Source organism: Haemorhous mexicanus, chromosome 29 (genome assembly GCF_027477595.1).
Source record: "Haemorhous mexicanus isolate bHaeMex1 chromosome 29, bHaeMex1.pri, whole genome shotgun sequence".
NCBI classification, from domain to species: Eukaryota; Metazoa; Chordata; class Aves; order Passeriformes; family Fringillidae; genus Haemorhous; species Haemorhous mexicanus.
Genome location: NC_082369.1, coordinates 5,818,521 through 5,841,755, shown reverse-complemented (window position 1 = coordinate 5,841,755; position 23,235 = coordinate 5,818,521). Strand labels below are relative to the sequence as shown.

The window sequence follows — 23,235 nt, the reverse complement described above, 5'->3', positions numbered from 1 at the left end:
CGCCGCTCCGCCGGCCGGACAAAGAACGGCCGGGCTCCTCGACTGGAGCCTTTGATGGGCTCGGAGCTCAATCAGCACCGCGGCATTCCCGGCTCTGGGTGGGCTCCCTGCGGGCTCCGGCACCCCTTAACCCTTTCAGGGCTCTGCCGCATCTCCGGAGCGCCCGCTCGGGCTCCAGCGCGGTCCGTGGGCTCAGGATGGGGATGGAAATCCAGCGCTGCTCCCAAAAGCGCTGCCCGGAGCCGAGGGCAGAGCCGGAGCCGCCTCTTCCTCCCCAAAAAAATCCCTTTTTAACTCAATCGCGGCATCCAACGCTTCTCTCTTAAAGCCGTCGACCTCCAGCACATGAAACCATCAAAGTTCTGCTTCACACGGCCCCAAAAACCACCGGCCCCAAAAAATCATCGGTCCCAGCCAGGCACCCCCAGGTCCCCCAGTCCCTTCCTGGCCATCACAGCAGAGCTGCCACGGCCACCTCGATGTCGCAGCCCCCAAAGCCAGCCGGAGCCACCCAGCTCAATGGCAGCACTGGAAAATTCAGATTTATCCCCCCAAGGTCACTCAGCTCTGCTCCGGCCCGTGCTGGGATCAGTTCCCTTCCTGCCCTGCAAATCCCACAAAAAACCCAAGAATTCCAGCCCTGGGAGGCTCCTCTGACACCCTGGAGGTCACAGGGGGGGACAAGGTCCTGCCACAGCTTGGGGACATTCCCACAGCCCCACTCAGGGTCTGTCCCCGCTCAGACACAACAAGTCTGGAGAGACCAAACATGGAAAAATCCCAGCAGGAATTCTCTCTTCACAAAAACCCAACCCTGGCAGCAGGAATTCTCTGTTCTTCCCAAAATCCCAGCCCTAGCAGCAGGAATTCTCTGTTCTTCCCAAATCCCAGCCCAAGAGCAGGAATTCTCTGTTCTTCCCAAAATCCCAACCCTGGCAGCAGGAATTCTCTGTCCTTCCCAAAATCCCAGCCCAAGAGCAGGAATTCTCTGTTCTTCCCAAAATCCCAGCCCCAGAGCAGGAATTCTCTGTTCTTCCCAAAATCCCAGCCCAAGAGCAGGAATTCTCTGTTCCTCCCAAATCCCAGCCCAAGAGCAGGAATTCTCTGTTCTTCCCAAAATCCCAGCCCCAGAGCAGGAATTCTCTGTCCTTCCTTCAGCCAGGGGTCGGTCCTGGGGGAATCCCCTGGCAGGGACCTGCAGGACCCTTTTGAAGCCTCTCCAAGACCCACTCGGGATTTTTCCAGGGAAATGGAACCTCCTGGGCCCCCTCCAGAGGGCTGGGCTGGAGCTCCTGAGGAGGATTCCCAGGCAGGGGCAGCTGCAGGTGACAGTGACTCCTGCAAGGTCACCTCTGCAGTGCCTGGGTGGCAGCTGGAGCACAGCTGGAGCACAGCTGGGGCACAGCTGGCCTCGGGGTGCCCTCCCCAGGGCAGGACCCTGCAGGAGCAGCTGGGGAGGGCTCAAGGGAGGGTCTGGGGGTGTCACAGCAGGGCTGAGAACGTGGAGCAACACCAGGGACACAAAGGCAGCCCCGGATCCCAGCTGGGCCAGCACAGCCACCAGTGTCCCAGCCAAACTGGGCCAAACTGGGAGCCCCCAGCCCCAGGGGACGGGGCACAGGGCCGGGCCCAGCCCCGAGGGGCCCTGTCCTGGCAGTGGGTGGCAGGGGGGCAGGGGGAAGTTCTCCTCGGGCCTGTCCTTGGCAGGGTCCCCGAGCCGGGTCCTGGGCAGTGCCAGCCCTCACAACCTCTTGTCCTTGACGAGGCCGTTCTTGAGGTGCAGCCTGGGGGAGAGCAGAGCCCGAGGTCAGCCCCTGGCCACGGCAGATCCCTCCCTCACTGCCCCCTCCTGTCCCCAGATCTGTGCACTCTGATGGCTCCAGGCATGGCTCAGAGCCCTGGCAGGGCCTGAAGGGACTCCAGGAGAGCTGGAGAGGGATTGGGGACAAGGCCTGGAGGGGCAGGACACAGGGGATGGAATTTAACTGGGAAAAGGGAGATTTGGGTGGGATATTGGGCAGGGATTCCTGGCTGGGAGGGTGGGGAGGGAATTCCCAGAGCAGATCCCTGGCCGTGCCCCAGGGCAGGGGAGGTGTCCCAGGTGTGGAGCTGGATGTGCTTTAGGGTTTCCTGGCCCAAAGCAGCCTGGAATTCCACATACCCTTCCTTCAGAGCCTGGGGCAGCGGGATCCCAGCCTCCTTCCCGGGTTTCCTGCTCTCCTCCACGTCGTACTCACGGACATCGTTCACCTCCTGCATCTGCCCCAGCAGCACCTTGGCCACGAACAGCACGATGTACTGGGGGACAGGGGGACAGGGACCCTCAGGCACGGCCCCAGGCCGGGGGGGACCTTTCCCTGCTGCCCCCACCCCATTTCGGGCAGGGCAGCTCCCCCGGGATGGTCACAGCCCCGGGATGGGGAGCAGAACTCCAGGGACAATTCCCGGGTTCATCCCAGGGGTGATGGAATCAGCAGCTCCCTGCCCTGCCCTGCCCCATGGATGTCCCCTCTCCAGCCCTCCCCGCAGCCTGGGGCTCAGGAACATTCCCAGAACGTTCACACCTCTCCCAAATCCCCTTTGGAACATTCCCAGGCCGTTCACACCTCTCCCAAATCCCCTTTGGAACATTCCCAGGCCGTTCACACCTCTCCCAAATCCCCTTTTCTGGGATGCAGGAACATTCCCAGGACGTTCCCACCTCTCTCTCTCAAACCCCGGGCTGTCAGACACTCCGAATTCCCAAGGGAACCCCCCAGCCTTCCCCCCGATCCCCAAACCTCCTCCATCGCTGCCACCCCAGCCGCAGCAGCAAGGACAGGGCTGACCCCAAGGCCAGGGGACACCTCCCTGCTGTCCCCAAGGCCAGGGGACACCTCCCTGCTGTCCCCAAGGCCAGCCTGGGCAGGCAGCTCCCTGTGGGGCGGCCAGCAGCCCGGGATCACCCACCAGGAACCAGTAGATGTTCATCAGGGTGAGCACGAGCAGCAGGGCGTTGAAGAAGAAGTAGAAGGGGATGTTGGGGACGGTCTGGAGGCTGGAGTGGCAGGTGGCGTAGAGCACCTTGAGGGGGAACCAGTAGAGACGGAACCAGAACCTGCCAGGGACGGGGACAGCGCGGGGTCAGTGTGCCCCTGGCAGGGGACAGAGCCAGCACAGCCCCCCTGAGCCCCAACTCTGCTCCTGGGAAAGGGACGGGGCCAGCACAGACTGTTCATGCACCCATCCATGGATCCATCCCTGTGTCCATCCATCCATCCCTGTGTCCATCCATCATCCATGGATCCATCCCTGTGTCCATCCATCCATCCATCCATCCATCCATCCATCCATCCATCCATCCATCCATCATCCATCCATCCATCCATCCATCCATCCATCCATCCATCCATCCATCCCTGTGTCCATCCATCATCCATGGATCCATCACTGTGTTCATCCATCCATCCATCCATCCATCCATCCATCCATCCATCCATCCCTGTGTCCATCCATCATCCATCCATCCATCCACCATCCATCCATCCATCCATCCATCCATCCATCCATCCATCCACCATCCATCCATCCATCCATCCATCCATCCCTGTGTCCATCCATCATCCATCCATCCATCCCTGTGTCCATCCATCATCCATCCATCCATCCATCCATCCATCCATCCATCATCCATCCATCCATCCCTGTGTCCATCCATCATCCATCCATCCATCCCTGTGTCCATCCATCATCCATCCATCCATCCCTGTGTCCGTCCATCCATCCATCCATCCATCCATCCATCCATCCATCCATCCATCCATCCATCCATCCATCCCTCCTCCATCTCTTTGTTTTCCAGGATTAGCTGGAATTTGGGACAGTTTCGCCTCCCTTTTCCTGCCGGGAAATGGCAGTGGCTCCTCCTCCTCCCCCCCTGCCCGGGTCGTTTGTCGCAGCAGTGTCACAGCAGTGTCACAGCAGTGTCACCAGCAGCAGTGTCACCAGCAGCAGTGTCACACGGAATTTCACAGGCGCTCAGACCCCGCACTACAGAGGGATTCCAGCCCAGCAGGAGCTCGGCCCCAGGAGATGGTGGGAGGTCCCAAAAACCAGCAGGGGAGAGGGGACTGGGATCAGGGGGACAGAAATCCTCCAAAGAGGGCCAGAACTGGGATCAGGGGGACAGAAATCCTCCAAAGAGGGCCAGAACTGGGATCAGGGGGACAGAAATCCTCCAAAGAGGGCCAGGACTGGGATCAGGGGGACAAAAATCCTCCAAAGAGGGCCAGGACTGGGATCAGGGGGACAGAAATCCTCCAAAGAGGGCCAGGACTGGGATCAGGGGGACAGAAATCCTCCAAAGAGGGCCAGGACTGGGATCAGGGGGACAGAAATCCTCCAAAGAGGGCCAGGACTGGGATCAAGGACACAAATCCAGCAGGGAAGGTCAGGTTTAGGATCAGGGACCCAAACCCACCGGGGAAGGTCAGGATTGAGATCAGGGACCCAAACCAGACCCACGAGGTCAGGTTTAGGATCAGGGACACAAATCCATCAGGGAAGAAGGTTGGGTTGAGGATCAGGGCCCAGCCCCACCAGGTCAGGATTAGGATCAGGGCCCAGCTCCACCAGGCCGGGTTTAGGATCAGGGCCCAGCCCAGCCCTACCAGGTCGGGTTTAGGATCAGGACCCAGCCCAGCCCCACCAGGCCAGGATTAGGATCAGGGCCCAGCCCCACCAGGCCAGTTTTAGGATCAGGGCCCAGCCCAGCCCTACCAGGCCGGGTTTAGGATCAAGGCCCAGCCCCACCAGGCCAGTTTTAGGATCAGGGCCCAGCCCCACCAGGCCGGGTTTAGGATCAGGGCCCAGCCCAGCCCCACCAGGCCAGGTTTAGGATCAGGGCCCAGGCCCACCAGGCCGGGTTTAGGATCAGGGCCCAGCCCAGCCCCACCAGGCCAGGTTTAGGATCAGGGCCCAGCCCAGCCTCACCAGGCCAGGTTTAGGATCAGGGCCCAGCCCAGCCCCACCAGGCCAGTTTTAGGATCAGGGCCCAGGCCCACCAGGCCAGGATTAGGATCAGGGCCCAGCCCAGGCCCACCAGGCCGGGTTTAGGACCAGGGCCCAGCCCCACCAGGCCGGGTTTAGGATCAGGGCCCAGCCCAGCCCTACCAGGCCAGGTTTAGGACCAGGGCCCAGCCCAGACGCACCAGCTGACGCTGAAGGCCAGGCAGCCGGCGTTGGCCACCAGGTCGTTGAGGCGGTGGAAGGCGCCGCCGCGGTGCTTGAAGTAGACGTTGAGCTTGGTGAACTCGAGCTGCACGTCATTGACGTCGTGCAGGAACAGCACCAGCACCCCCACGTTGTGGTACCTGAGGGACAGCCACGGGAAATGGGGGAAAATGGGGGAAACTGTGGGGAAATGGGGGAAAACCACGGGGAAATGGGGGAAAAACTGTGGGGAAATGGGGGGAAACTGTGGAGAAATGGGAAAAACTGCAGGGAAATGGGGGAAAACCACAGGGAAATGGGGGAAAACTGCGGGGAAATGGGGGAAAACCACAGGGAAATGGGGGAAAACTGTGGGGAAATGGGGAAAATTGCAGGGAAATGGGGGAAAACTGTGGGGAAATGGGGGAAAACTGCAGGGAAATGGGGAAAAATGGGGAAAAACCATGGGCAAATGGGGAAAAACCACAGGGAAATGGGGAAAAATGGGGTAAAACCACGGGGAAATGGGGGAAAACTGTGGGGAAATGGGGAAAAATGGGGAAAAAGCACAGGGAAATGGGGAAAAACTGCAGGGAAATGGGGAAACTGTGGGGAAATGGGGAAAAACCATGGGGAAATAGGGAAAAATGCAGGGAAATGGGGGAAACTGTGGAGAATGGGGGAAAACTGTGGGGAAATGAGGAAAAACTGTGGGGCAATGGGAAAAACCACAGGGAAATGGGGGAAAACTGTGGGGAAATGGGGAAAACTGCAGGGAAAAACCACAGGGAAATAGGGAAAAAACATGGCGAAATGGGAAAAACTGTGGGGAAATGGGGGAAACTGTGGGGAAATGGGGGAAACTGCTGGGAAATGGGGGAAACTGCTGGGAAATGGGGGAAAACAGTGGGGAAATGGGAAAAACTGCAGAGAAATGGGGGAAAGCTGTGGGGAAATGGGGGAAAATGGGGAAAAAACAGGGGAAATGGGGGAAAACTGCGGGGAAATGGGGAAAAACCATGGGGAAATAGGGAAAAATGCAGGGAAATGGGGGAAACTGTGGAGAATGGGGGAAAACTGTGGGGAAATGAGGAAAAACTGTGGGGCAATGGGAAAAACACAGGGAAATGGGGGAAAACTGTGGGGAAATGGGGAAAACTGCAGGGAAAAACCACAGGGAAATAGGGAAAAAACATGGCGAAATGGGAAAAACTGTGGGGAAATGGGGGAAACTGCTGGGAAATGGGAGAAAACAGTGGGGAAATGGGAAAAACTGCAGAGAAATGGGGGAAAGCTGTGGGGAAATGGGGGAAAATGGGGAAAAAACAGGGGAAATGGGGGAAAACTGCGGGGAAATGGGAAAAACTGCAGGTAAATGGGGAAAAACTGTGGGGAAATGGGGGAAAACTGCAGGGAAATGGGGAAAAATGGGGAAAAACCATGGGCAAATGGGGAAAAACCACAGGGAAATGGGGAAAAATGGGGTAAAACCACAGGGAAATGGGGGAAAACTGTGGGGAAATGGGGAAAAATGGGGAAAAAGCACAGGGAAATGGGGAAAAACTGCAGGGAAATGGGGAAACTGTGGGGAAATGGGGAAAAACCATGGGGAAATAGGGAAAAATGCAGGGAAATGGGGGAAACTGTGGAGAATGGGGGAAAACTGTGGGGAAATGAGGAAAAACTGTGGGGCAATGGGAAAAACCACAGGGAAATGGGGGAAAACTGTGGGGAAATGGGGAAAACTGCAGGGAAAAACCACAGGGAAATAGGGAAAAAACATGGCGAAATGGGAAAAACTGTGGGGAAATGGGGGAAACTGTGGGGAAATGGGGGAACTGTGGGGAAATGGGGGAAACTGCAGAGAAATGGGGGAAACTGCTGGGAAATGGGGGAAAACAGTGGGGAAATGGGAAAAACTGCAGAGAAATGGGGGAAAGCTGTGGGGAAATGGGGGAAAATGGGGAAAAAACAGGGGAAATGGGGGAAAACTGCGGGGAAATGGGAAAAACTGCAGGTAAATGGGGAAAAACTGTGGGGAAATGGGGGAAAACTGCAGGGAAATGGGGAAAAATGGGGAAAAACCATGGGCAAATGGGGAAAAACCACAGGGAAATGGGGAAAAATGGGGTAAAACCACAGGGAAATGGGGGAAAACTGTGGGGAAATGGGGAAAAATGGGGAAAAAGCACAGGGAAATGGGGAAAAACTGCAGGGAAATGGGGAAACTGTGGGGAAATGGGGAAAAACCATGGGGAAATAGGGAAAAATGCAGGGAAATGGGGGAAACTGTGGAGAATGGGGGAAAACTGTGGGGAAATGAGGAAAAACTGTGGGGCAATGGGAAAAACCACAGGGAAATGGGGGAAAACTGTGGGGAAATGGGGAAAACTGCAGGGAAAAACCACAGGGAAATAGGGAAAAAACATGGCGAAATGGGAAAAACTGTGGGGAAATGGGGGAAACTGTGGGGAAATGGGGGAAACTGTGGGGAAATGGGGGAAAACAGTGGGGAAATGGGGGAAACTGCTGGGAAATGGGGGAAACTGTGGGGAAATGGGGGAAACTGCTGGGAAATGGGGGAAAACAGTGGGGAAATGGGAAAAACTGCAGAGAAATGGGGGAAAGCTGTGGGGAAATGGGAAAAACTGCAGGTAAATGGGGGTAAATGGGGAAAAACAGTGGGGAAATGGGGAAAATGGGGGAAACCATGGGGAAATGGGGAAAACCAGGGAAATGGAATGGGGAAAGGGCTGACCTGAAGGCGTAGGAGGAGGCCAGCAGGGTCAGGGTGACGACGTGGTGCAGCAGCATCACCAGCGAGTCCTTGCGCCACGTGTCCATGTAGGCCGTGGCGTACAGAGAGTGCCCGTAGAAGCTGCCCTGCAGCAGGTATGCCAGGGCAATGTCCCTGGGCACCTCCATGCCCTGCTGCCAGCCTGAAACACGCAGGGAAAATGGGAATGGAAATGAAAATGCAAATAGAAATCATTATTTTTTGTTGTTATTATTATTAGAGAAAAATTAAAATATTTTTGTTGTTGTTGTTATGGAAAAATTGAAATTATTTTGTTATTGTTATCATAGAAAAATTAAAATTAAAATTACTCTTAATAATAATAGTGGTAGCAATATTAATAATAATAATCATCATCATCATAATCATCAGCATTGTAATAATAATAATCATCACCATAATTGTAATAATAATAATAATAATAATAATAATAATAATAATAATAATAATAATAATAATAATAATAGTGCCCTGCTGCCAGCTTGAAACCACCCCCAGTTGATTTGTGTTGGTGAGAGTAAAAATAAGAATAAAAATTAAAATTAATAGTAATAACAATAACAATAATATATATTATTATAGAAAAATAAAAATAATATAAATAATATAATAATAATCTATATTATTATAGAAAAACTCATCAATATTGTTATAGAAAATAAAGTAATATAGATTATTATATACTGCTATAAAATGATAATTTGAATTATCATTGATAAATTAAAATAATCTATCTTATTATCAAAAATAAAAATAACCTATATGATTATATATTATTATAAAATAATAATATATATTACTATAGAAAATAAAATTACCTATATTATTATAGATTGTTGTAAAATAATAATATCTATATTATTATAGAAAATAAAAATTACTTCTTAAATAATAATCTATAGATTAGTTTTTGCAAATTGTTCTCAGTGTGGTGTTGGGTTTGTGTCCCTGTCCACAGCAGGGGGGGAATGAGGAGATTTTTAAGCCTGGTTTAGTGCAGGGGTTGGAATGAGGAGATTTTTAACCCTGATTCAGTTCAGGGGTTGGAATGAGGAGATTTTTAAACCCTGACTTGAGCAGGGGGGGAATGAGGAGATTTTTAACCCTGATTTAGTTCAGGGGTTGGAATGAGGAGATTTTTAAGCCTGGTTTAGTGCAGGGCTTGGAATGAGGAGATTTTTAAGCCTGATTTAGTTCAGGGCTTGGAATGAGGAGATTTTTAAGCCTGGTTTAGTGCAGGGGTTGGAATGAGGAGATTTTTAAGCCCTGATTTAGTTCAGGGGTTGGAATGAGGAGATTTTTAAGCCCTGATTTAGTTCAGGGGTCGGAATGAGGAGATTTTTAAGCCCTGGTTTAGTTCAGGGGCTGGAATGAGGAGATTTTTAAGCCTGATTTAGTTCAGGGGTTGGAATGAGGAGATTTTTAAGCCTGGTTTAGTGCAGAGGTTGGAATGAGGAGATTTTTAAGCCCTGACTTGAGCAGGGGGGGAATGAGGAGATTTTTAACCCTGATTTAGTTCAGGGGTTGGAATGAGGAGATTTTTAAGCCTGGTTTAGTGCAGGGCTTGGAATGAGGAGATTTTTAAGCCTGATTTAGTTCAGGGCTTGGAATGAGGAGATTTTTAAGCCTGGTTTAGTGCAGGGGTTGGAATGAGGAGATTTTTAAGCCCTGACTTGCTGCCCATGGCCATGACCTGATCCTCAAGCTCCTCCCCAGCCCAGCCCATCCCATGATTTAATTACTGCCCATGATTTAATTGTCCATGATTCATCCTCTGCGTTCCTGATTCACTCGGCCCCTCCAGCAGCCACCAAGTGACCGAAGGGAAGGAATGCCCAGACACCCCCGGGTGCCCTTTCTGCAGCCAGAGCAGGACAAAACAAGGGATTAAAAAAGGGAATTTGGGGGTGGCTCTGCTGTGTCCTCACCGTAGAAGACGGAGGGGGGGTCGTGGAAGAAGGGGTAGTCGGTGCAGAAGAGCAGGTAGGCGCCGTAGGACCACGACAGGGAGTAGAAAAACAACTTCCAGGCACTCTCGGGCATCTTGGCAGCATCTTTGGGCTGCAGCTGGCACCACTCCCCGAAGGGCTGCGAGGAAAAGGGGGAATTCCATCAGGAAAACCTCACCCAGGGGGCTGGGCAGCATCCAAGGGTGGTGCCAGCAGGAGTGAGGCTGGGGAAGGGGAAATAGGGAGGGGGGAGACCCTCCTGGAGCTGTGCAAAGGGGGGCCCGGAGCATCCTGCCGCTCCCTGGAGCAACCCCGGAGCATCCTTGGAGCATCTTTGCCCTCCTCAGAGCATCCCCGGAGCATCCTCGGAGCATCTTCCCCCTCCCCGGAGCATCTTCCCCCTCCTCGGAGCATCCCCGGAGCATCCTCGGAGCATCTTTCCCCTCCCTGGAGCATCCCCGGAGCATCCTCGGAGCATCTTTCCCCTCCCCAGAGCATCCCTGAAGCATCCTGCCCTTCCCCGGAGCATCCCAGGAACATCTTTCCCCTCCCCGGAGCATCCCCGGAGCACCCTGCCCCTCCCCGGAGCATCCCCGGAGCACCCTGCCCCTCCCCGGAGTATCTCCGGAGCATCTTTCCCCTCCCCAGAGTATCTCCGGAGCATCTTTCCTCTCCCCGGAGCATCTTTCCCCTCCCCGGAGCATCTTCCCCATCCCCGGAGCATCCCCGGAGCATCCTCGGAGCATTTTCCCCCTCCCCGGAGCATCCTGCCCCTCCCTGGAGCATCCCCGGAGCACCCTGCCCCTCCCCGGAGTATCTCCGGAGCATCTTCCCCACCCTCGGAGCATCCCCGGAGCACCCTGCCCCTCCCTGGAGCATCCCCGGAGCATCCTGCCCCTCCCTGGAGCATCCCCGGAGCACCCTGCCCCTCCCCGGAGTATCTCCGGAGCATCTTCCCCACCCTCGGAGCATTCCCGGAGCACCCTGCCCCTCCCCGGGGCGCCCCGGGCACGGCTGGCGCTGCCAGGGTGGAGCCGGGAATGCAGAAAATCCCAATAAATGGCAGGAAAGCCCCGAGGCGGATCCAGGCGGATGGAGCCGGCGGCTCCCGGGAAAAAAAGGGAAATGGACGGGCAGGGAAGGGCTGGGCACAGCCCTGGGCACGCTGGCACTGCCACCAGGTGCCACCAGGTGCCACCAGCGGCGGGGACCTGGTGCTGTGCCACCCCTCCCCGTGTTCCCAGAGCCTTTTCCAGCCCCGATCCCGTCGGGATTTCCCTCCCCAAACCTCCCCAAAGCTCCCCAGGGGGGGTCAGCCAAGGAAATTCCTGAAATTCCTGGTCCTGGCTCCCCAGGGGGACAGGGACACGCTGGGAGTCACCGCAAAACATGGAACAGCCTCGGGGTTGGGGGGATAAATGGATCCAGCCTCATTTTTGGGGGGAATAAACTGACCCAGCCTCATTTTTGGGGGGAATAAACTGACCCAGCCTCATTTTTGGGGGGAATAAACTGACCCAGCCTCATTTTTGGGGGGAATAAACTGACCCAGCCTCATTTTGGGGGGAATAAACTGACCTAGCCTCATTTTTGGAGGGAATAAACTGACCCAGCCTCATTTTTTTGGGAATAAATGGATCCAGCAAGGCACAGCCTCTTTTTTTTTGGGAATAAAGGGAGCAGGGGTGCTGCCCTCCCCTGTGTCCCAGGGAGGGTTTTGTGAAGCAGGGGGGATTTTTTTGTGTCCCAGAGGGGATTTTCCCTGCCCCAGGGAGGGTTTCCAGCCCCTGCTGGCAGCTGAGCCCTTCCAGACCCCATTCCTGCCTCCCACCAGGGCAGTGACAGCTCCAGGGTCCCTGAGAAATCCCAAATCCCCCCCAGAACTGCTCCGGGTGAGCCCCAGGTGAAAACAAAACTCTGCAGGGTAACAGGACCCTGCCCGGGTCAGCACTTTCTGCTCCTAAATTAAGACCCCAGCTGTCCCTGGTGCTTGGCCCCTTCTCCAGGGGCTCCAATCCCAAAAGCTCTGGGGTTTCTGGGCTCCAATCCCAAAAGCTCTGGGGTTTCTGGGCTCCAATCCCAAAAGTTCTGGGGTTTCTGGGCTCCAATCCCAAAAGCTCTGGGGTTTCTGGGCTCCAATCCCAAAAGCTCTGGGGTTTCTGGACACGTCCCCTGCTGCTGAGGCCTTTTCCAAGGGGAGAAGAGGAGCAGGGGGAATCAAAAATGCACAGAAAGTTTCAGTTCCTGGGGTGGCACACGGCAGGGACACGGGGACAGCCCAGGGGATTTGGGATCCTCAAAGCCTTGCTCACCCCACAAGGGTTTGGGGTGGAAAGGACCACGGGGATCTGTGGGGTCTGTGGGGCAGGGATCCCCTATCCCAGCGTGGATTTGGGATCTGCACTCAACCTCATCGCCCTGCTCACCCCATGAGGGTTTGGGGTGGAGGGGACTGCAAGGATCTGTGGGGTCTGTGGGGCAGGGACAGCTTTAGGATGCTGAGCCTCAGCCCCCTGCTCACCCCACAGGGGTTTGGGGCACAAGGGACCACAGAGATCTGTGGGGTTTGTGGGGCAGGAACACCTTCTCCTGTCTCAGCATGGATTTGGGATGCTGAGCCTCAACCCCCTGCTCACCCCATGAGGGTTTAGGATGGAAAGGACCACAGGGATCTGTGGGGTCTGTGGGGCAGGGACAGCTTTAGGATGCTGAGCCTCAGCCCCCTGCTCACCCCACAGGGGTTTGGGGTGGAAAGGACCACAAGGATCATCCAGTTCCACTCCTTCCCCTGTCCCAGGCTGGATTTGGGATCTGAGCTCTCCTGCCCACCCCACAGAGGTTTGGGGCACAGAGGACCACAGGGATCTGTGGGGTCCCTTCCCCTGTCCCAGGCTGGATTTGGGATCTGAGCTCTCCTGCTCACCCCACAGGGGTTTGGGGCACAGAGGACCACAGGGATCTGTGGGATCCCTTCCCCTGTCCCAGGCTGGATTTGGGATCTGAGCTCTCCTGCTCACCCCACAGGGGTTTGGGGTCAGAGGCCCCTCAGGGCTCCCCCAGCTCCAGCCCTTCCTCCATCCCAGGGGCTCCGGAGGGGGACAGGGGGGACACGGGGGTGTCGCCGGGGCCGCCCACAGGAGCCAGCTCTGCCCCGGAGGGGGGAGGGGGGTGGGGGATGTCCTCCCATCACCCGGCTGCCGTTGCCATGGTGACGGCGCAGAGATGCCTGTTGCTACGGGCGACGGAGCCGCGTCGGGAGCCGGGATCTGGCTGGGGCTGGAGGAGCCCAGGGCTGCTGGCGGTGATGTCACGGGGCTCTGCTTAAAGGGCAGCCTCCCCTCCTCCTCCTCCTCCTCCTCCTCCTCCTCCTCCTCCTCCTCCTGCCGCGGTTCCAAAGGGGCCGGCACAGGAGCCCGGCAGAGCTGGGGCTGCCCCCGGGGTCGGGAACACCCGCGGGGAGGAGAGAACGCGGCTGCTCCCTTTGTGGGCTTCCAGCACAGCCAGGATCCCTAAACCCATCCCCAGGGATCCCTAAATCCATCCCAGGGATCCCTAAATCCAACCTCAGGGATCCCTAAACCCACCCCCAGGGATCCCTAAATCCACCCCCAGGGATCCCTAAATCCATCCTCAGGGATCCCTAAATCCATCCCCAGGGATCCCTAAACCCATCCCCAGGGATCCCTAAACCCACCCCCAGGGATCCCTAAATCCACCCCCAGGGATCCCTAAATCCATCCTCAGGGATCCCTAAATCCATCCTCAGGGATCCCTAAATCATCCCCAGGGATCCCTAAACCCATCCCCAAGGATCCCTAAATCCACCCGCAGGGATACCTAAATCCACCCCCAGGGATCCCTAAATCCAATCCCAGGGATCCCGAAATCCACCCCCAAGGATCCCTAATTCCATCCCCAGGGATCCCTAATTCCATTAGGGAACGGGGGAAGGGACACCCAGTGCCAGGGCCGGTGCCAGGGCTGGTGCCAGGGCCGGTGCCAGGGCTGGCCGGGGCACAGAACGTTCCCCAGGGACACAAAGGAGCGGCTGGCACGGAGCAGCCCCGGGAACTGCCAGTGCCAGCGGGGAGGATGAGCCAGGACAGCTCCCGAGCCCGGCCTGGCCTCACCCCCAGCGAGGCTCCGGCCCCTTCCAGGGCTGGGGGGGCCCCAGGGGGCTCGGGGCCCTCTATGCCCCCTGTCCCCTCTGTGCCCCCTGTCCCCTCTGTGCCCCCTGTCCCCTCTGTCCTTCTGCTCCTGGGAACACCGGGGCAGTGACTGCCACCCACCCCGAGCAGCTGGGGGACACCAGCAGCTCCGTGCCTCAGTTTCCCCTCCCCGTTGCTCTGGCCAACATTTCCTAGCTGCGCCAGTGGGAAAAAGCGATTTTCCCACCCAAGTTCCGGGCAGAAGTGATTTCATCCCCTGGATTTCATGTCCCGGGGGAAGGAGAAACAGCAGGAGCCGGGTGCTGACACAGCAGAGCAGCCCCGGGGGACAAAGGCCCCTTTGTTGTGGCTCCTGTCCCTGAGCAGCTCCGGGCTCCGGGGAGGAAGGAGCAGAGCCTGCCCCAGCTCCGGAGGAAGGAGCAGAGCCTGCCCCAGCTCTGAGGAAGGAGCAGAGCCTGCCCCAGCTCGGGGAGGAAGGAGCAGAGCCTGCCTCAGCTCGGGGGAAGGAGCAGAGCCTGCCCCAGCTCTGAGGAAGGAGCAGAGCCTGCCCCAGCTCTGAGGAAGGAGCAGAGCCTGCCTCAGCTCGGGGGAAGGAGCAGAGCCTGCCCCAGCTCTGAGGAAGGAGCAGAGCCTGCCCCAGCTCTGAGGAAGGAGCAGAGCCTGCCCCAGCTCGGGGGAAGGAGCAGAGCCTGCCCCAGCTCCGGAGGAAGGAGCAGAGCCTGCCCCAGCTCCGGAGGAAGGAGCAGAGCCTGCCCCAGCTCGGGCAGGAAGGAGCAGAGCCTGCCCCAGCTCGGGCAGGAAGGAGCAGAGCCTGCCCCAGCTCCGGAGGAAGGAGCAGAGCCTGCCCCAGCTCGGGGGAAGGAGCAGAGCCTGCCCCAGCTCGGGGGAAGGAGCAGAGCCTGCCCCAGCTCCGGAGGAAGGAGCAGAGCCTGCCCCAGCTCGGGGGAAGGAGCAGAGCCTGCCCCAGCTCTGAGGAAGGAGCAGAGCCTGCCCCAGCTCTGAGGAAGGAGCAGAGCCTGCCCCAGCTCAGGGAGGAAGGAGCAGAGCCTGCCCCAGCTCGGGGGAAGGAGCAGAGCCTGCCCCAGCTCCGGAGGAAGGAGCAGAGCCTGCCCCAGCTCAGGCAGGAAGGAGCAGAGCCTGCCCCAGCTCGGGAGGAAGGAGCAGAGCCTGCCCCAGCTCGGGGTGGAAGGAGCAGAGCCTGCCCCAGCTCTGAGGAAGGAGCAGAGCCTGCCCCAGCTCTGAGGAAGGAGCAGAGCCTGCCCCAGCTCGGGGGAAGGAGCAGAGCCTGCCCCAGCTCGGGGTGGAAGGAGCAGAGCCTGCCCCAGCTCTGAGGAAGGAGCAGAGCCTGCCCCAGCTCTGAGGAAGGAGCAGAGCCTGCCCCAGCTCGGGGGAAGGAGCAGAGCCTGCCCCAGCTCCGGAGGAAGGAGCAGAGCCTGCCCCAGCTCCGGAGGAAGGAGCAGAGCCTGCCCCAGCTCTGAGGAAGGAGCAGAGCCTGCCCCAGGTCGGGGGAAGGAGCAGAGCCTGCCCCAGCTCTGAGGAAGGAGCAGAGCCTGCCCCAGCTCTGAGGAAGGAGCAGAGCCTGCCCCAGTAAAGGAGGAAGGAGCAGAGCCTGCCCCAGCTCGGAGGAAGGAGCAGAGCCTGCCCCAGCTCGGGGGAAGGAGCAGAGCCTGCCCCAGCTCGGGGTGGAAGGAGCAGAGCCTGCCCCAGCTCTGAGGAAGGAGCAGAGCCTGCCCCAGCTCGGGGGAAGGAGCAGAGCCTGCCCCAGCTCTGAGGAAGGAGCAGAGCCTGCCCCAGCTCGGGGGAAGGAGCAGAGCCTGCCCCAGCTCTGAGGAAGGAGCAGAGCCTGCCCCAGCTCTGAGGAAGGAGCAGAGCCTGCCCCAGCTCCGGAGGAAGGAGCAGAGCCTGCCCCAGCTCGGGCAGGAAGGAGCAGAGCCTGCCCCAGCTCTGAGGAAGGAGCAGAGCCTGCCCCAGCTCGGGGGAAGGAGCAGAGCCTGCCCCAGCTCGGAGGAAGGAGCAGAGCCTGCCCCAGCTCGGGGGAAGGAGCAGAGCCTGCCCCAGCTCCGGAGGAAGGAGCAGAGCCTGCCCCAGCTCGGGGGAAGGAGCAGAGCCTGCCCCAGCTCTGAGGAAGGAGCAGAGCCTGCCCCAGTTCGGGGGGAAGGAGCAGAGCCTGCCCCAGCTCGGGGGAAGGAGCAGAGCCTGCCCCAGCTCGGGGGAAGGAGCAGAGCCTGCCCCAGCTCGGAGGAAGGAGCAGAGCCTGCCCCAGCTCCGGAGGAAGGAGCAGAGCCTGCCCCAGCTCTGAGGAAGGAGCAGAGCCTGCCCCAGGTCGGGGGAAGGAGCAGAGCCTGCCCCAGCTCTGAGGAAGGAGCAGAGCCTGCCCCAGTAAAGGAGGAAGGAGCAGAGCCTGCCCCAGCTCGGAGGAAGGAGCAGAGCCTGCCCCAGCTCGGGGGAAGGAGCAGAGCCTGCCCCAGCTCTGAGGAAGGAGCAGAGCCTGCCCCAGCTCGGGGGAAGGAGCAGAGCCTGCCCCAGCTCTGAGGAAGGAGCAGAGCCTGCCCCAGCTCTGAGGAAGGAGCAGAGCCTGCCCCAGCTCCGGAGGAAGGAGCAGAGCCTGCCCCAGCTCGGGCAGGAAGGAGCAGAGCCTGCCCCAGCTCTGAGGAAGGAGCAGAGCCTGCCCCAGCTCGGGGGAAGGAGCAGAGCCTGCCCCAGCTCGGAGGAAGGAGCAGAGCCTGCCCCAGCTCGGGGGAAGGAGCAGAGCCTGCCCCAGCTCCGGAGGAAGGAGCAGAGCCTGCCCCAGCTCTGAGGAAGGAGCAGAGCCTGCCCCAGTTCGGGGGGAAGGAGCAGAGCCTGCCCCAGCTCGGGGGAAGGAGCAGAGCCTGCCCCAGCTCTGAGGAAGGAGCAGAGCCTGCCCCAGCTCGGGAGGAAGGAGCAGAGCCTGCCCCAGCTCGGGAGGAAGGAGCAGAGCCTGCCCCGTTCGGTGTCCTCGGCTCCCACGCAGGCTGGGGGACAATCTGGGGACATCCCCCACGCCCAGGGCTGGGACTGGGAAATGAGCTCCTGGCAGGGCTGGAGGTGGGGGGAAGGACGCCAGGAATCCTGGATTTCCAGCATCCCAAATTTCCAGAATCCTGAATTTCCAGCATCCTGAATTTACAGACTCCTGGATTTCCAGAATCTCATATTTCCAGAATCTCAAATTTCCAACATCCTCAATTTCCAGACTCCTGGATTTCCAGAATCCTGAATTTCCAGCACCCTGAACTTCCAGAATCCCAAACTTCCAGAATCCCAAATTTCCAACATCCTGAATTTCCAGCATCCCAAATTTCCAACATCCTGAATTTCCAGAATCCTGAATTTCCAGCATCCCAAATTTCCACAATCCTGAATTTCCAGCATCCAGGATTTCCACAATCCTGAATTTCCAGCATCCCGAATTTCCAGAATCCTGAATTTCCAGCATCCCGAATTTCCAGAATCCTGAATTTCCAGAATCAAAATTTTCCAGCATCCCGGATTTCCAACATCCTGAATTTCCAGCATCCCAGATTTCCAGCTCCCACATCCCCCTGGCGCTGCTCTGGGTCGCTCCCCCCCAGCCCTGCTGCCCTGAGCACATTTTCCAGCATTTCTCCCTGCAGAGGACACTGGGACATCCTGAAAACCTGGACACAGCAGGTCAGGGTCAGGTTTAGAGTTAGGTTTAGGTTTAGGGTTAGAGTTAGAGTTAGTTTTAGGTTTAGGGTTAGAGTTAGAGTTAGTTTTAGGTTTAGGGTTAGAGTTAGGGTTAGGATCAGGGTTAGAGTCAGGATTATGGTTAGGTTTAGGGTTGGGGTTGGGTTAGGGTTAGGATCAGGGTTATGATTAGGGTCAGGGTTATGATTAGGCTGGGGTTAGGATTAGGATCAGTCATTTCAGCCTCCAAGTGAGGAAGGATGCCCCCAGAAGCAAAATCCTGAGCAGGGGAGAAGCTCCTGGGCTCAAACTCCTTTTTCTCCCCTTGGACCATCCTCACCCAGCCCTTCCCTCCCGGTGAGACCCAAACCTGGCAGCTCTCACAGAAAATCCACAATTCTCCTCCCTGCCCGCAGCAAGTCCAGCCAGGAAATTTTCCAATCTTTTTAAAATACAGCCCTGGAGCCTGAGCTGGCCCTGGGGAAAGCTGATGCCACCAGAGCCCTGCTCAGCATCTCATCAGCATCAGGCACGGGCAGCTGGAGCCACAGGAACCCCCCAGCCCCCCTGGCCCTTCTGCAGTTACAGGCGTGACCCATTTCCCCAGGGAACGGCACCTCGGGGCTGACAGGACCTGCCAGGAGCTGCCAGGGGCTGCCAGGAGCTGCCAGGAGCTGCCAGGAGCTGCCAGGACCTGCCTGAGGCTGCCAGGACCTGTCAGGAGCTGCCAGGAGCTGCCAGAGGCTGCCAGGAGCTGCCAGGACCTGCCAGAGGCTGCCAGGACCTTTCAGGAGCTGCCTGAGGCTGCCAGGACCTGCCAGAGGCTGCCAGGACCTGCCAGGGGCTGCCAGGGGCTGCCAGGAGCTGCCAGGGGCTGCCAGGACCTGCCAGGACCTGCCAGGAGCTGCCAGGAGCTGCCAGAGGCTGCCAGGAGCTGCCAGGAGCTGCCAGGACCTGCCAGGAGCTGCCAGGACCTGCCAGGGGCTGCCAGGAGCTGCCAGGAGCTGCCAGGACCTGCCAGGGGCTGCCAGGAGCTGCCAGGAGCTGCCAGAGGCTGCCAGGAGCTGCCAGGTGCTGCCAGGACCTGCCAGGAGCTGCCAGGGGCTGCCAGAGGCTGCCAGGACCTGCCAGGACCTGCCAGGACCTGCCAGGAGCTGCCAGAGGCTGCCAGGAGCTGCCAGGAGCTGCCAGGGGCTGCCAGGAGCTGCCAGGACCTGCCAGAGGCTGCCAGGACCTTTCAGGAGCTGCCTGAGGCTGCCAGGACCTGCCAGGAGCTGCCAGGGGCTGCCAGGAGCTGCCAGGACCTGCCAGAGGCTGCCAGGACCTGTCAGGAGCTGCCAGGAGCTGCCAGAGGCTGCCAGGAGCTGCCAGGACCTGCCAGAGGCTGCCAGGACCTTTCAGGAGCTGCCTGAGGCTGCCAGGACCTGCCAGAGGCTGCCAGGACCTGCCAGGGGCTGCCAGGGGCTGCCAGGAGCTGCCAGGGGCTGCCAGGAGCTGCCAGGACCTGCCAGGACCTGCCAGGACCTGCCAGGAGCTGCCAGGAGCTGCCAGAGGCTGCCAGGAGCTGCCAGGAGCTGCCAGGAGCTGCCAGGAGCTGCCAGGGGCTGCCAGGACCTGCCAGGAGCTGCCAGGAGCTGCCAGGAGCTGCCAGAGGCTGCCAGGAGCTGCCAGGAGCTGCCAGGAGCTGCCAGGAGCTGCCAGGAGCTGCCAGGACCTGCCAGGGGCTGCCAGAGGCTGCCATGGGCTGCCATGGGCTGCCAGGACCTGTCAGGAGCTGCCAGGAGCTGCCAGGGAAATCCGGCCTGGCAAAAATGCCCCTCACATTCCTCACCCACAACCCCTTCGAGCCCTCAGAACCTGTCAGGGTTCCCAGTCCCCTGACAGGGAATTGGGGAAATTCAGCTTGGCACAAATTCCCAGCACAAATTCCCCTCACAGTCCTCACCCACAGCCCCTTCCACACATCATGGACAGACTGGGAATGAGGGAAATTCAGTCTGGCACAAATTCCCCTCACCATCCTCATCTTCAGTCCCTTCAACCCCTCACAGGGGATGGGGGAAATCAGGCCTGTGACAAATTCCCCTCACAAACTTCACCCTCAGCCCCTTTCACCCCTCAGAACCCCACAGGACATGAGGGAAATCCATCCTGGCACAAATTCCTCTCACAATCCTCATCTTCAGTCCCTTCCACACCGTGGACAGACTGGAAATGAAGGAAATCCAGCCTGGCACAAACTCCCAGCCCTTTCCTCACCCACAGTCCCTTCAACCCCTCACAGAGGATGGAGGAAATCAGGCCTGGCACAAATTCCCCTCACAAACTTCACCCTCAGCCCCTTTGACCCCTCACAGCCAGACAGGGAATGGGGAAAATCCAGCCTGGCACAGATTCCCAGCACTTTCCTCACCTTCAGCCCCTTTCACCCCTCAGAACCCCACAGGGAACGAGGGAAATCCAGCCTGGCACAAATTCCCCTCACAATCCTCACCCACAGGCCCTTCCATACATCATGGACAGACTGGAAATGAAGGAAATCCATCCTGGCACAAATTCCCCTCACAGTCCTCACCCACAGTCCTCAGCCCTTTGACCTCTCACAGGGAACGAGGGAAACCCAGCCTGGCACAAATTCTCCACACAATCCTCATCTTCAGTCCCTTCCACACATCATGGACAGACAGGGAACGGGGGAAATCCAGCCTGGCACAAACTCCCAGCCCAAATTCTGCTCACAATGCTCACCCCCAGCCCAGGAGGGCTCGGCTGGAGCTCACCCGAGGCCAGGAGCCCACGGGACCCCTTGAGGGACACCCTGAGCCCCCGGCTCAGCCAGGGAAGAGCAGCCAGGCCTGGCCCAGCCACCTCGAGGTGACCAAAGGCTGTCCCCAACCCCAAATCCTCGAGGTGACAACAGGCTGTCCCCAACCCCAAATCCTCCAGGTGACCAAAGGCTGTCCCCAACCCCAAATCCTCGAGGTGACCAAAGGCTGTCCCCAACCCCAAATCCTCCAGGTGACAAAAGGCTGTCCCCAACCCCAAATCCTCCAGGTGACAAAAGGCTGTCCCCAACCCCAAATCCTCGAGGCGACCAAAGGCTGTCCCCAACCCCAAATCCTCGAGGCGACCAAAGGCTGTCCCCAACCCCAAATCCTCCAGGTGACAACAGGCTGTCCCCAACCCCAAATTCTCCAGGTCCCCTGACAAAAGGCTGTCCCCAACCCCAAATCCTCGAGGCGACCAAAGGCTGTCCCCAACCCCAAATCCTCCAGGTGACCAAAGGTTATCCCCAACCCCAAATCCTCGAGGTGACAAAAGGCTGTCCCCAACCCCAAATTCTCCAGGTCCCCTGACAAAAGGCTGTCCCCAACCCCCTGTCCTCGAGGTGACCAAAGGCTGTCCCCAACCCCAAATTCTCCAGGTCCCCTGACAAAAGGCTGTCCCCAACCCCCTGTCCTCGAGGTGACAAAAGGCTGTCCCCAACCCCAAATTTTCGAGGTCACTGACAAAAGGCTGTCCCCATCCCCAAATCCTCCAGGTCCCCAACCCCAAATCCTCCAGGTCCCCAACCCCAAATCCTCACTGTCCCCAACCCCAAATCCTCACTGTCCCCAACCCCAAATCCTCGCTGTCCCCAACCCCAAATCCTCCAGGTCCCCAACCCCAAATCCTCCAGGTCCCCAACCCCAAATCCTCCAGGTCCCCAACCCCAAATCCTCACTGTCCCCAACCCCAAATCCTCCAGGTCCCCGAGGGTTCTGTGCTGGAGGCCGGGGCAGAGCCGGCAGCACCTTCCGAGGAAACGGAGCACAGGGAGGATGGGGACAGCCACCAAGAGCCGCTCCCCCTGCCCGGGGACCCCCGCTCGGCCTGTCCCCGAGCCTGGCAGCGGGGACAGCGGGGGACAGCGAGGGGACAGAGGGGGGACAGCGGCGGGGGAAGCGCTCCGGGGCCGGACGGCGGCAGCGCTGCAGCAGCGAGCCAGGCACGGAGATCTGCTCCAAAAACTGCAGGAATGTGTCGCCTCTGTGTCCCTTCTGTGTCCCTTCTGTGTCCCCTCCGTGTCCTCTCCGTGTGCCCTCCGTGTCCCCTCTTCTTCCCCCCGGGCAAGGGACGAGCGGGAAGGAAAAATCCGTGACCTTCTGGGGATGCGGGGATGGGAACGGGAGCGGGGGAGGAGCAGGGAGGGCTCAAATCCTTCGGGATGCGGCCCCGGGAAAGGCACAAAAACCGGGAATAACCGGGAAGAAATAACGGACAGCCTGGTGGGGATGGAAACGTGGGGTAAAATAAAGGGGAAAAGGAGCAGGGGGGGCTCTGCCGGTTCTCCGGGGTGCTCAAATCCTACAGGATGCAGCCCCGGGAAAGGCGGAAAAATCTGGGAATAACCGGGAAGAAATGACCTTCAACCTTGTGGGGATGGAAACGCTGGGGGGAATAAGGGGAAAAAGGAGCAGGGAGGGCTCTGTTGGTGCTGCCGGGGCTCGAATCCTGCAGGATGCAGCCCCGGGAAAGGCATGGAAGCACGGCAAAATCCGGGAATTACCGGGAAGAAAAACGCCTCAGCCTTGTGGGGGCAGGGATGGAAACGCGGAGGGAGAAATGGAGAGGGGGGGCACCGGGATGCTCCAATCCTGCAGGATGCAGCCCCGGGGAAGGCAGAAAAATCTGGGAATAACCGGGAAGAAATAACCTCAGCCTCGAGAGGATGCGGGGATGGATCTGGGGGTGAGGGGGGGGATGGCGGAGAGGGAAACGGAGGAGGGGGTGGGGATCTCCCGGTGCACCGGGATGCTCCATCCTCCGGGCTGCAGCGCCGGAGGAAGGCACGGAACAACCTGGCAATAACCTGGAAGAAAATCCGCTCAGCCTTGCGGGGCTGCCGCGCCGGCGGGGCGGCGGGGGGAGGCGGCGGAAGGCGGCGGGGGGGCTCTCCCGCTCCCTCGGGATGCTCCGCGCTCCCGGGGCGCATCCCCGACCCCACAAACGCAATCCCCGAGCCCCGCAGCGACTCCCCCGCCTTCCCCCCGCTCCCAGCCCCGTTCCGTCGCTCCCGGAGCCCGGTACTGACCCGAAAGAGGCGGCGGGAGCAGGCGCGGCGCAGCGCGGTCCAGCCCAGCGCGCAGATCCCGCAGAGCAGCACCTCCGCCCAGCCCAGGTGCGCGTTCTCGGCCCAGGTGCGCAGCGCCAGCTCCCAGCCGCAGTCCCCGCAGCTCCGCGCCGCCCCGGCCAGGCTGCCGTAGCAGCGGCGGAGCAGCTCCCCGTAGCCGGGCATGGGCTCCGGAGGCGGCATCGCGGAGCTGGCACGGCCGCGGCCCCGCGCAGGCTCCGGCGGGGCGGGCACCGCGCTCCCCCCGCGCCGGTACCGGGCTGGAGCCGCCCCCTGGCACGGCCCGGCCCCCTCGGGGCTCCCGGGCAGAGAGAGGGAGGAAGGCGGGGGAGCGCGGAGGAGAGGGGG

At 59.1% G+C, this 23,235-nt stretch overlaps 1 protein-coding gene across 1 annotated transcript; it reads right to left on the bottom strand.

Annotated features, from left to right (window-relative positions):
- Positions 1-1,644: 1,644 nt before the first annotated feature.
- On the bottom strand, positions 1,645-23,096 carry CERS1 (ceramide synthase 1). The gene is made up of 7 exons (XM_059869742.1): positions 22,849-23,096; positions 9,916-10,075; positions 7,949-8,129; positions 5,190-5,351; positions 2,950-3,097; positions 2,162-2,298; positions 1,645-1,784 (listed from the first exon to the last, which is right to left on the bottom strand). Exons 1-7 carry the CDS (start codon positions 23,068-23,070, stop codon positions 1,742-1,744), a joined length of 1,053 nt encoding a protein of 350 aa, XP_059725725.1. The 5' UTR covers positions 23,071-23,096; the 3' UTR covers positions 1,645-1,741.
- Positions 23,097-23,235: the final 139 nt, after the last annotated feature.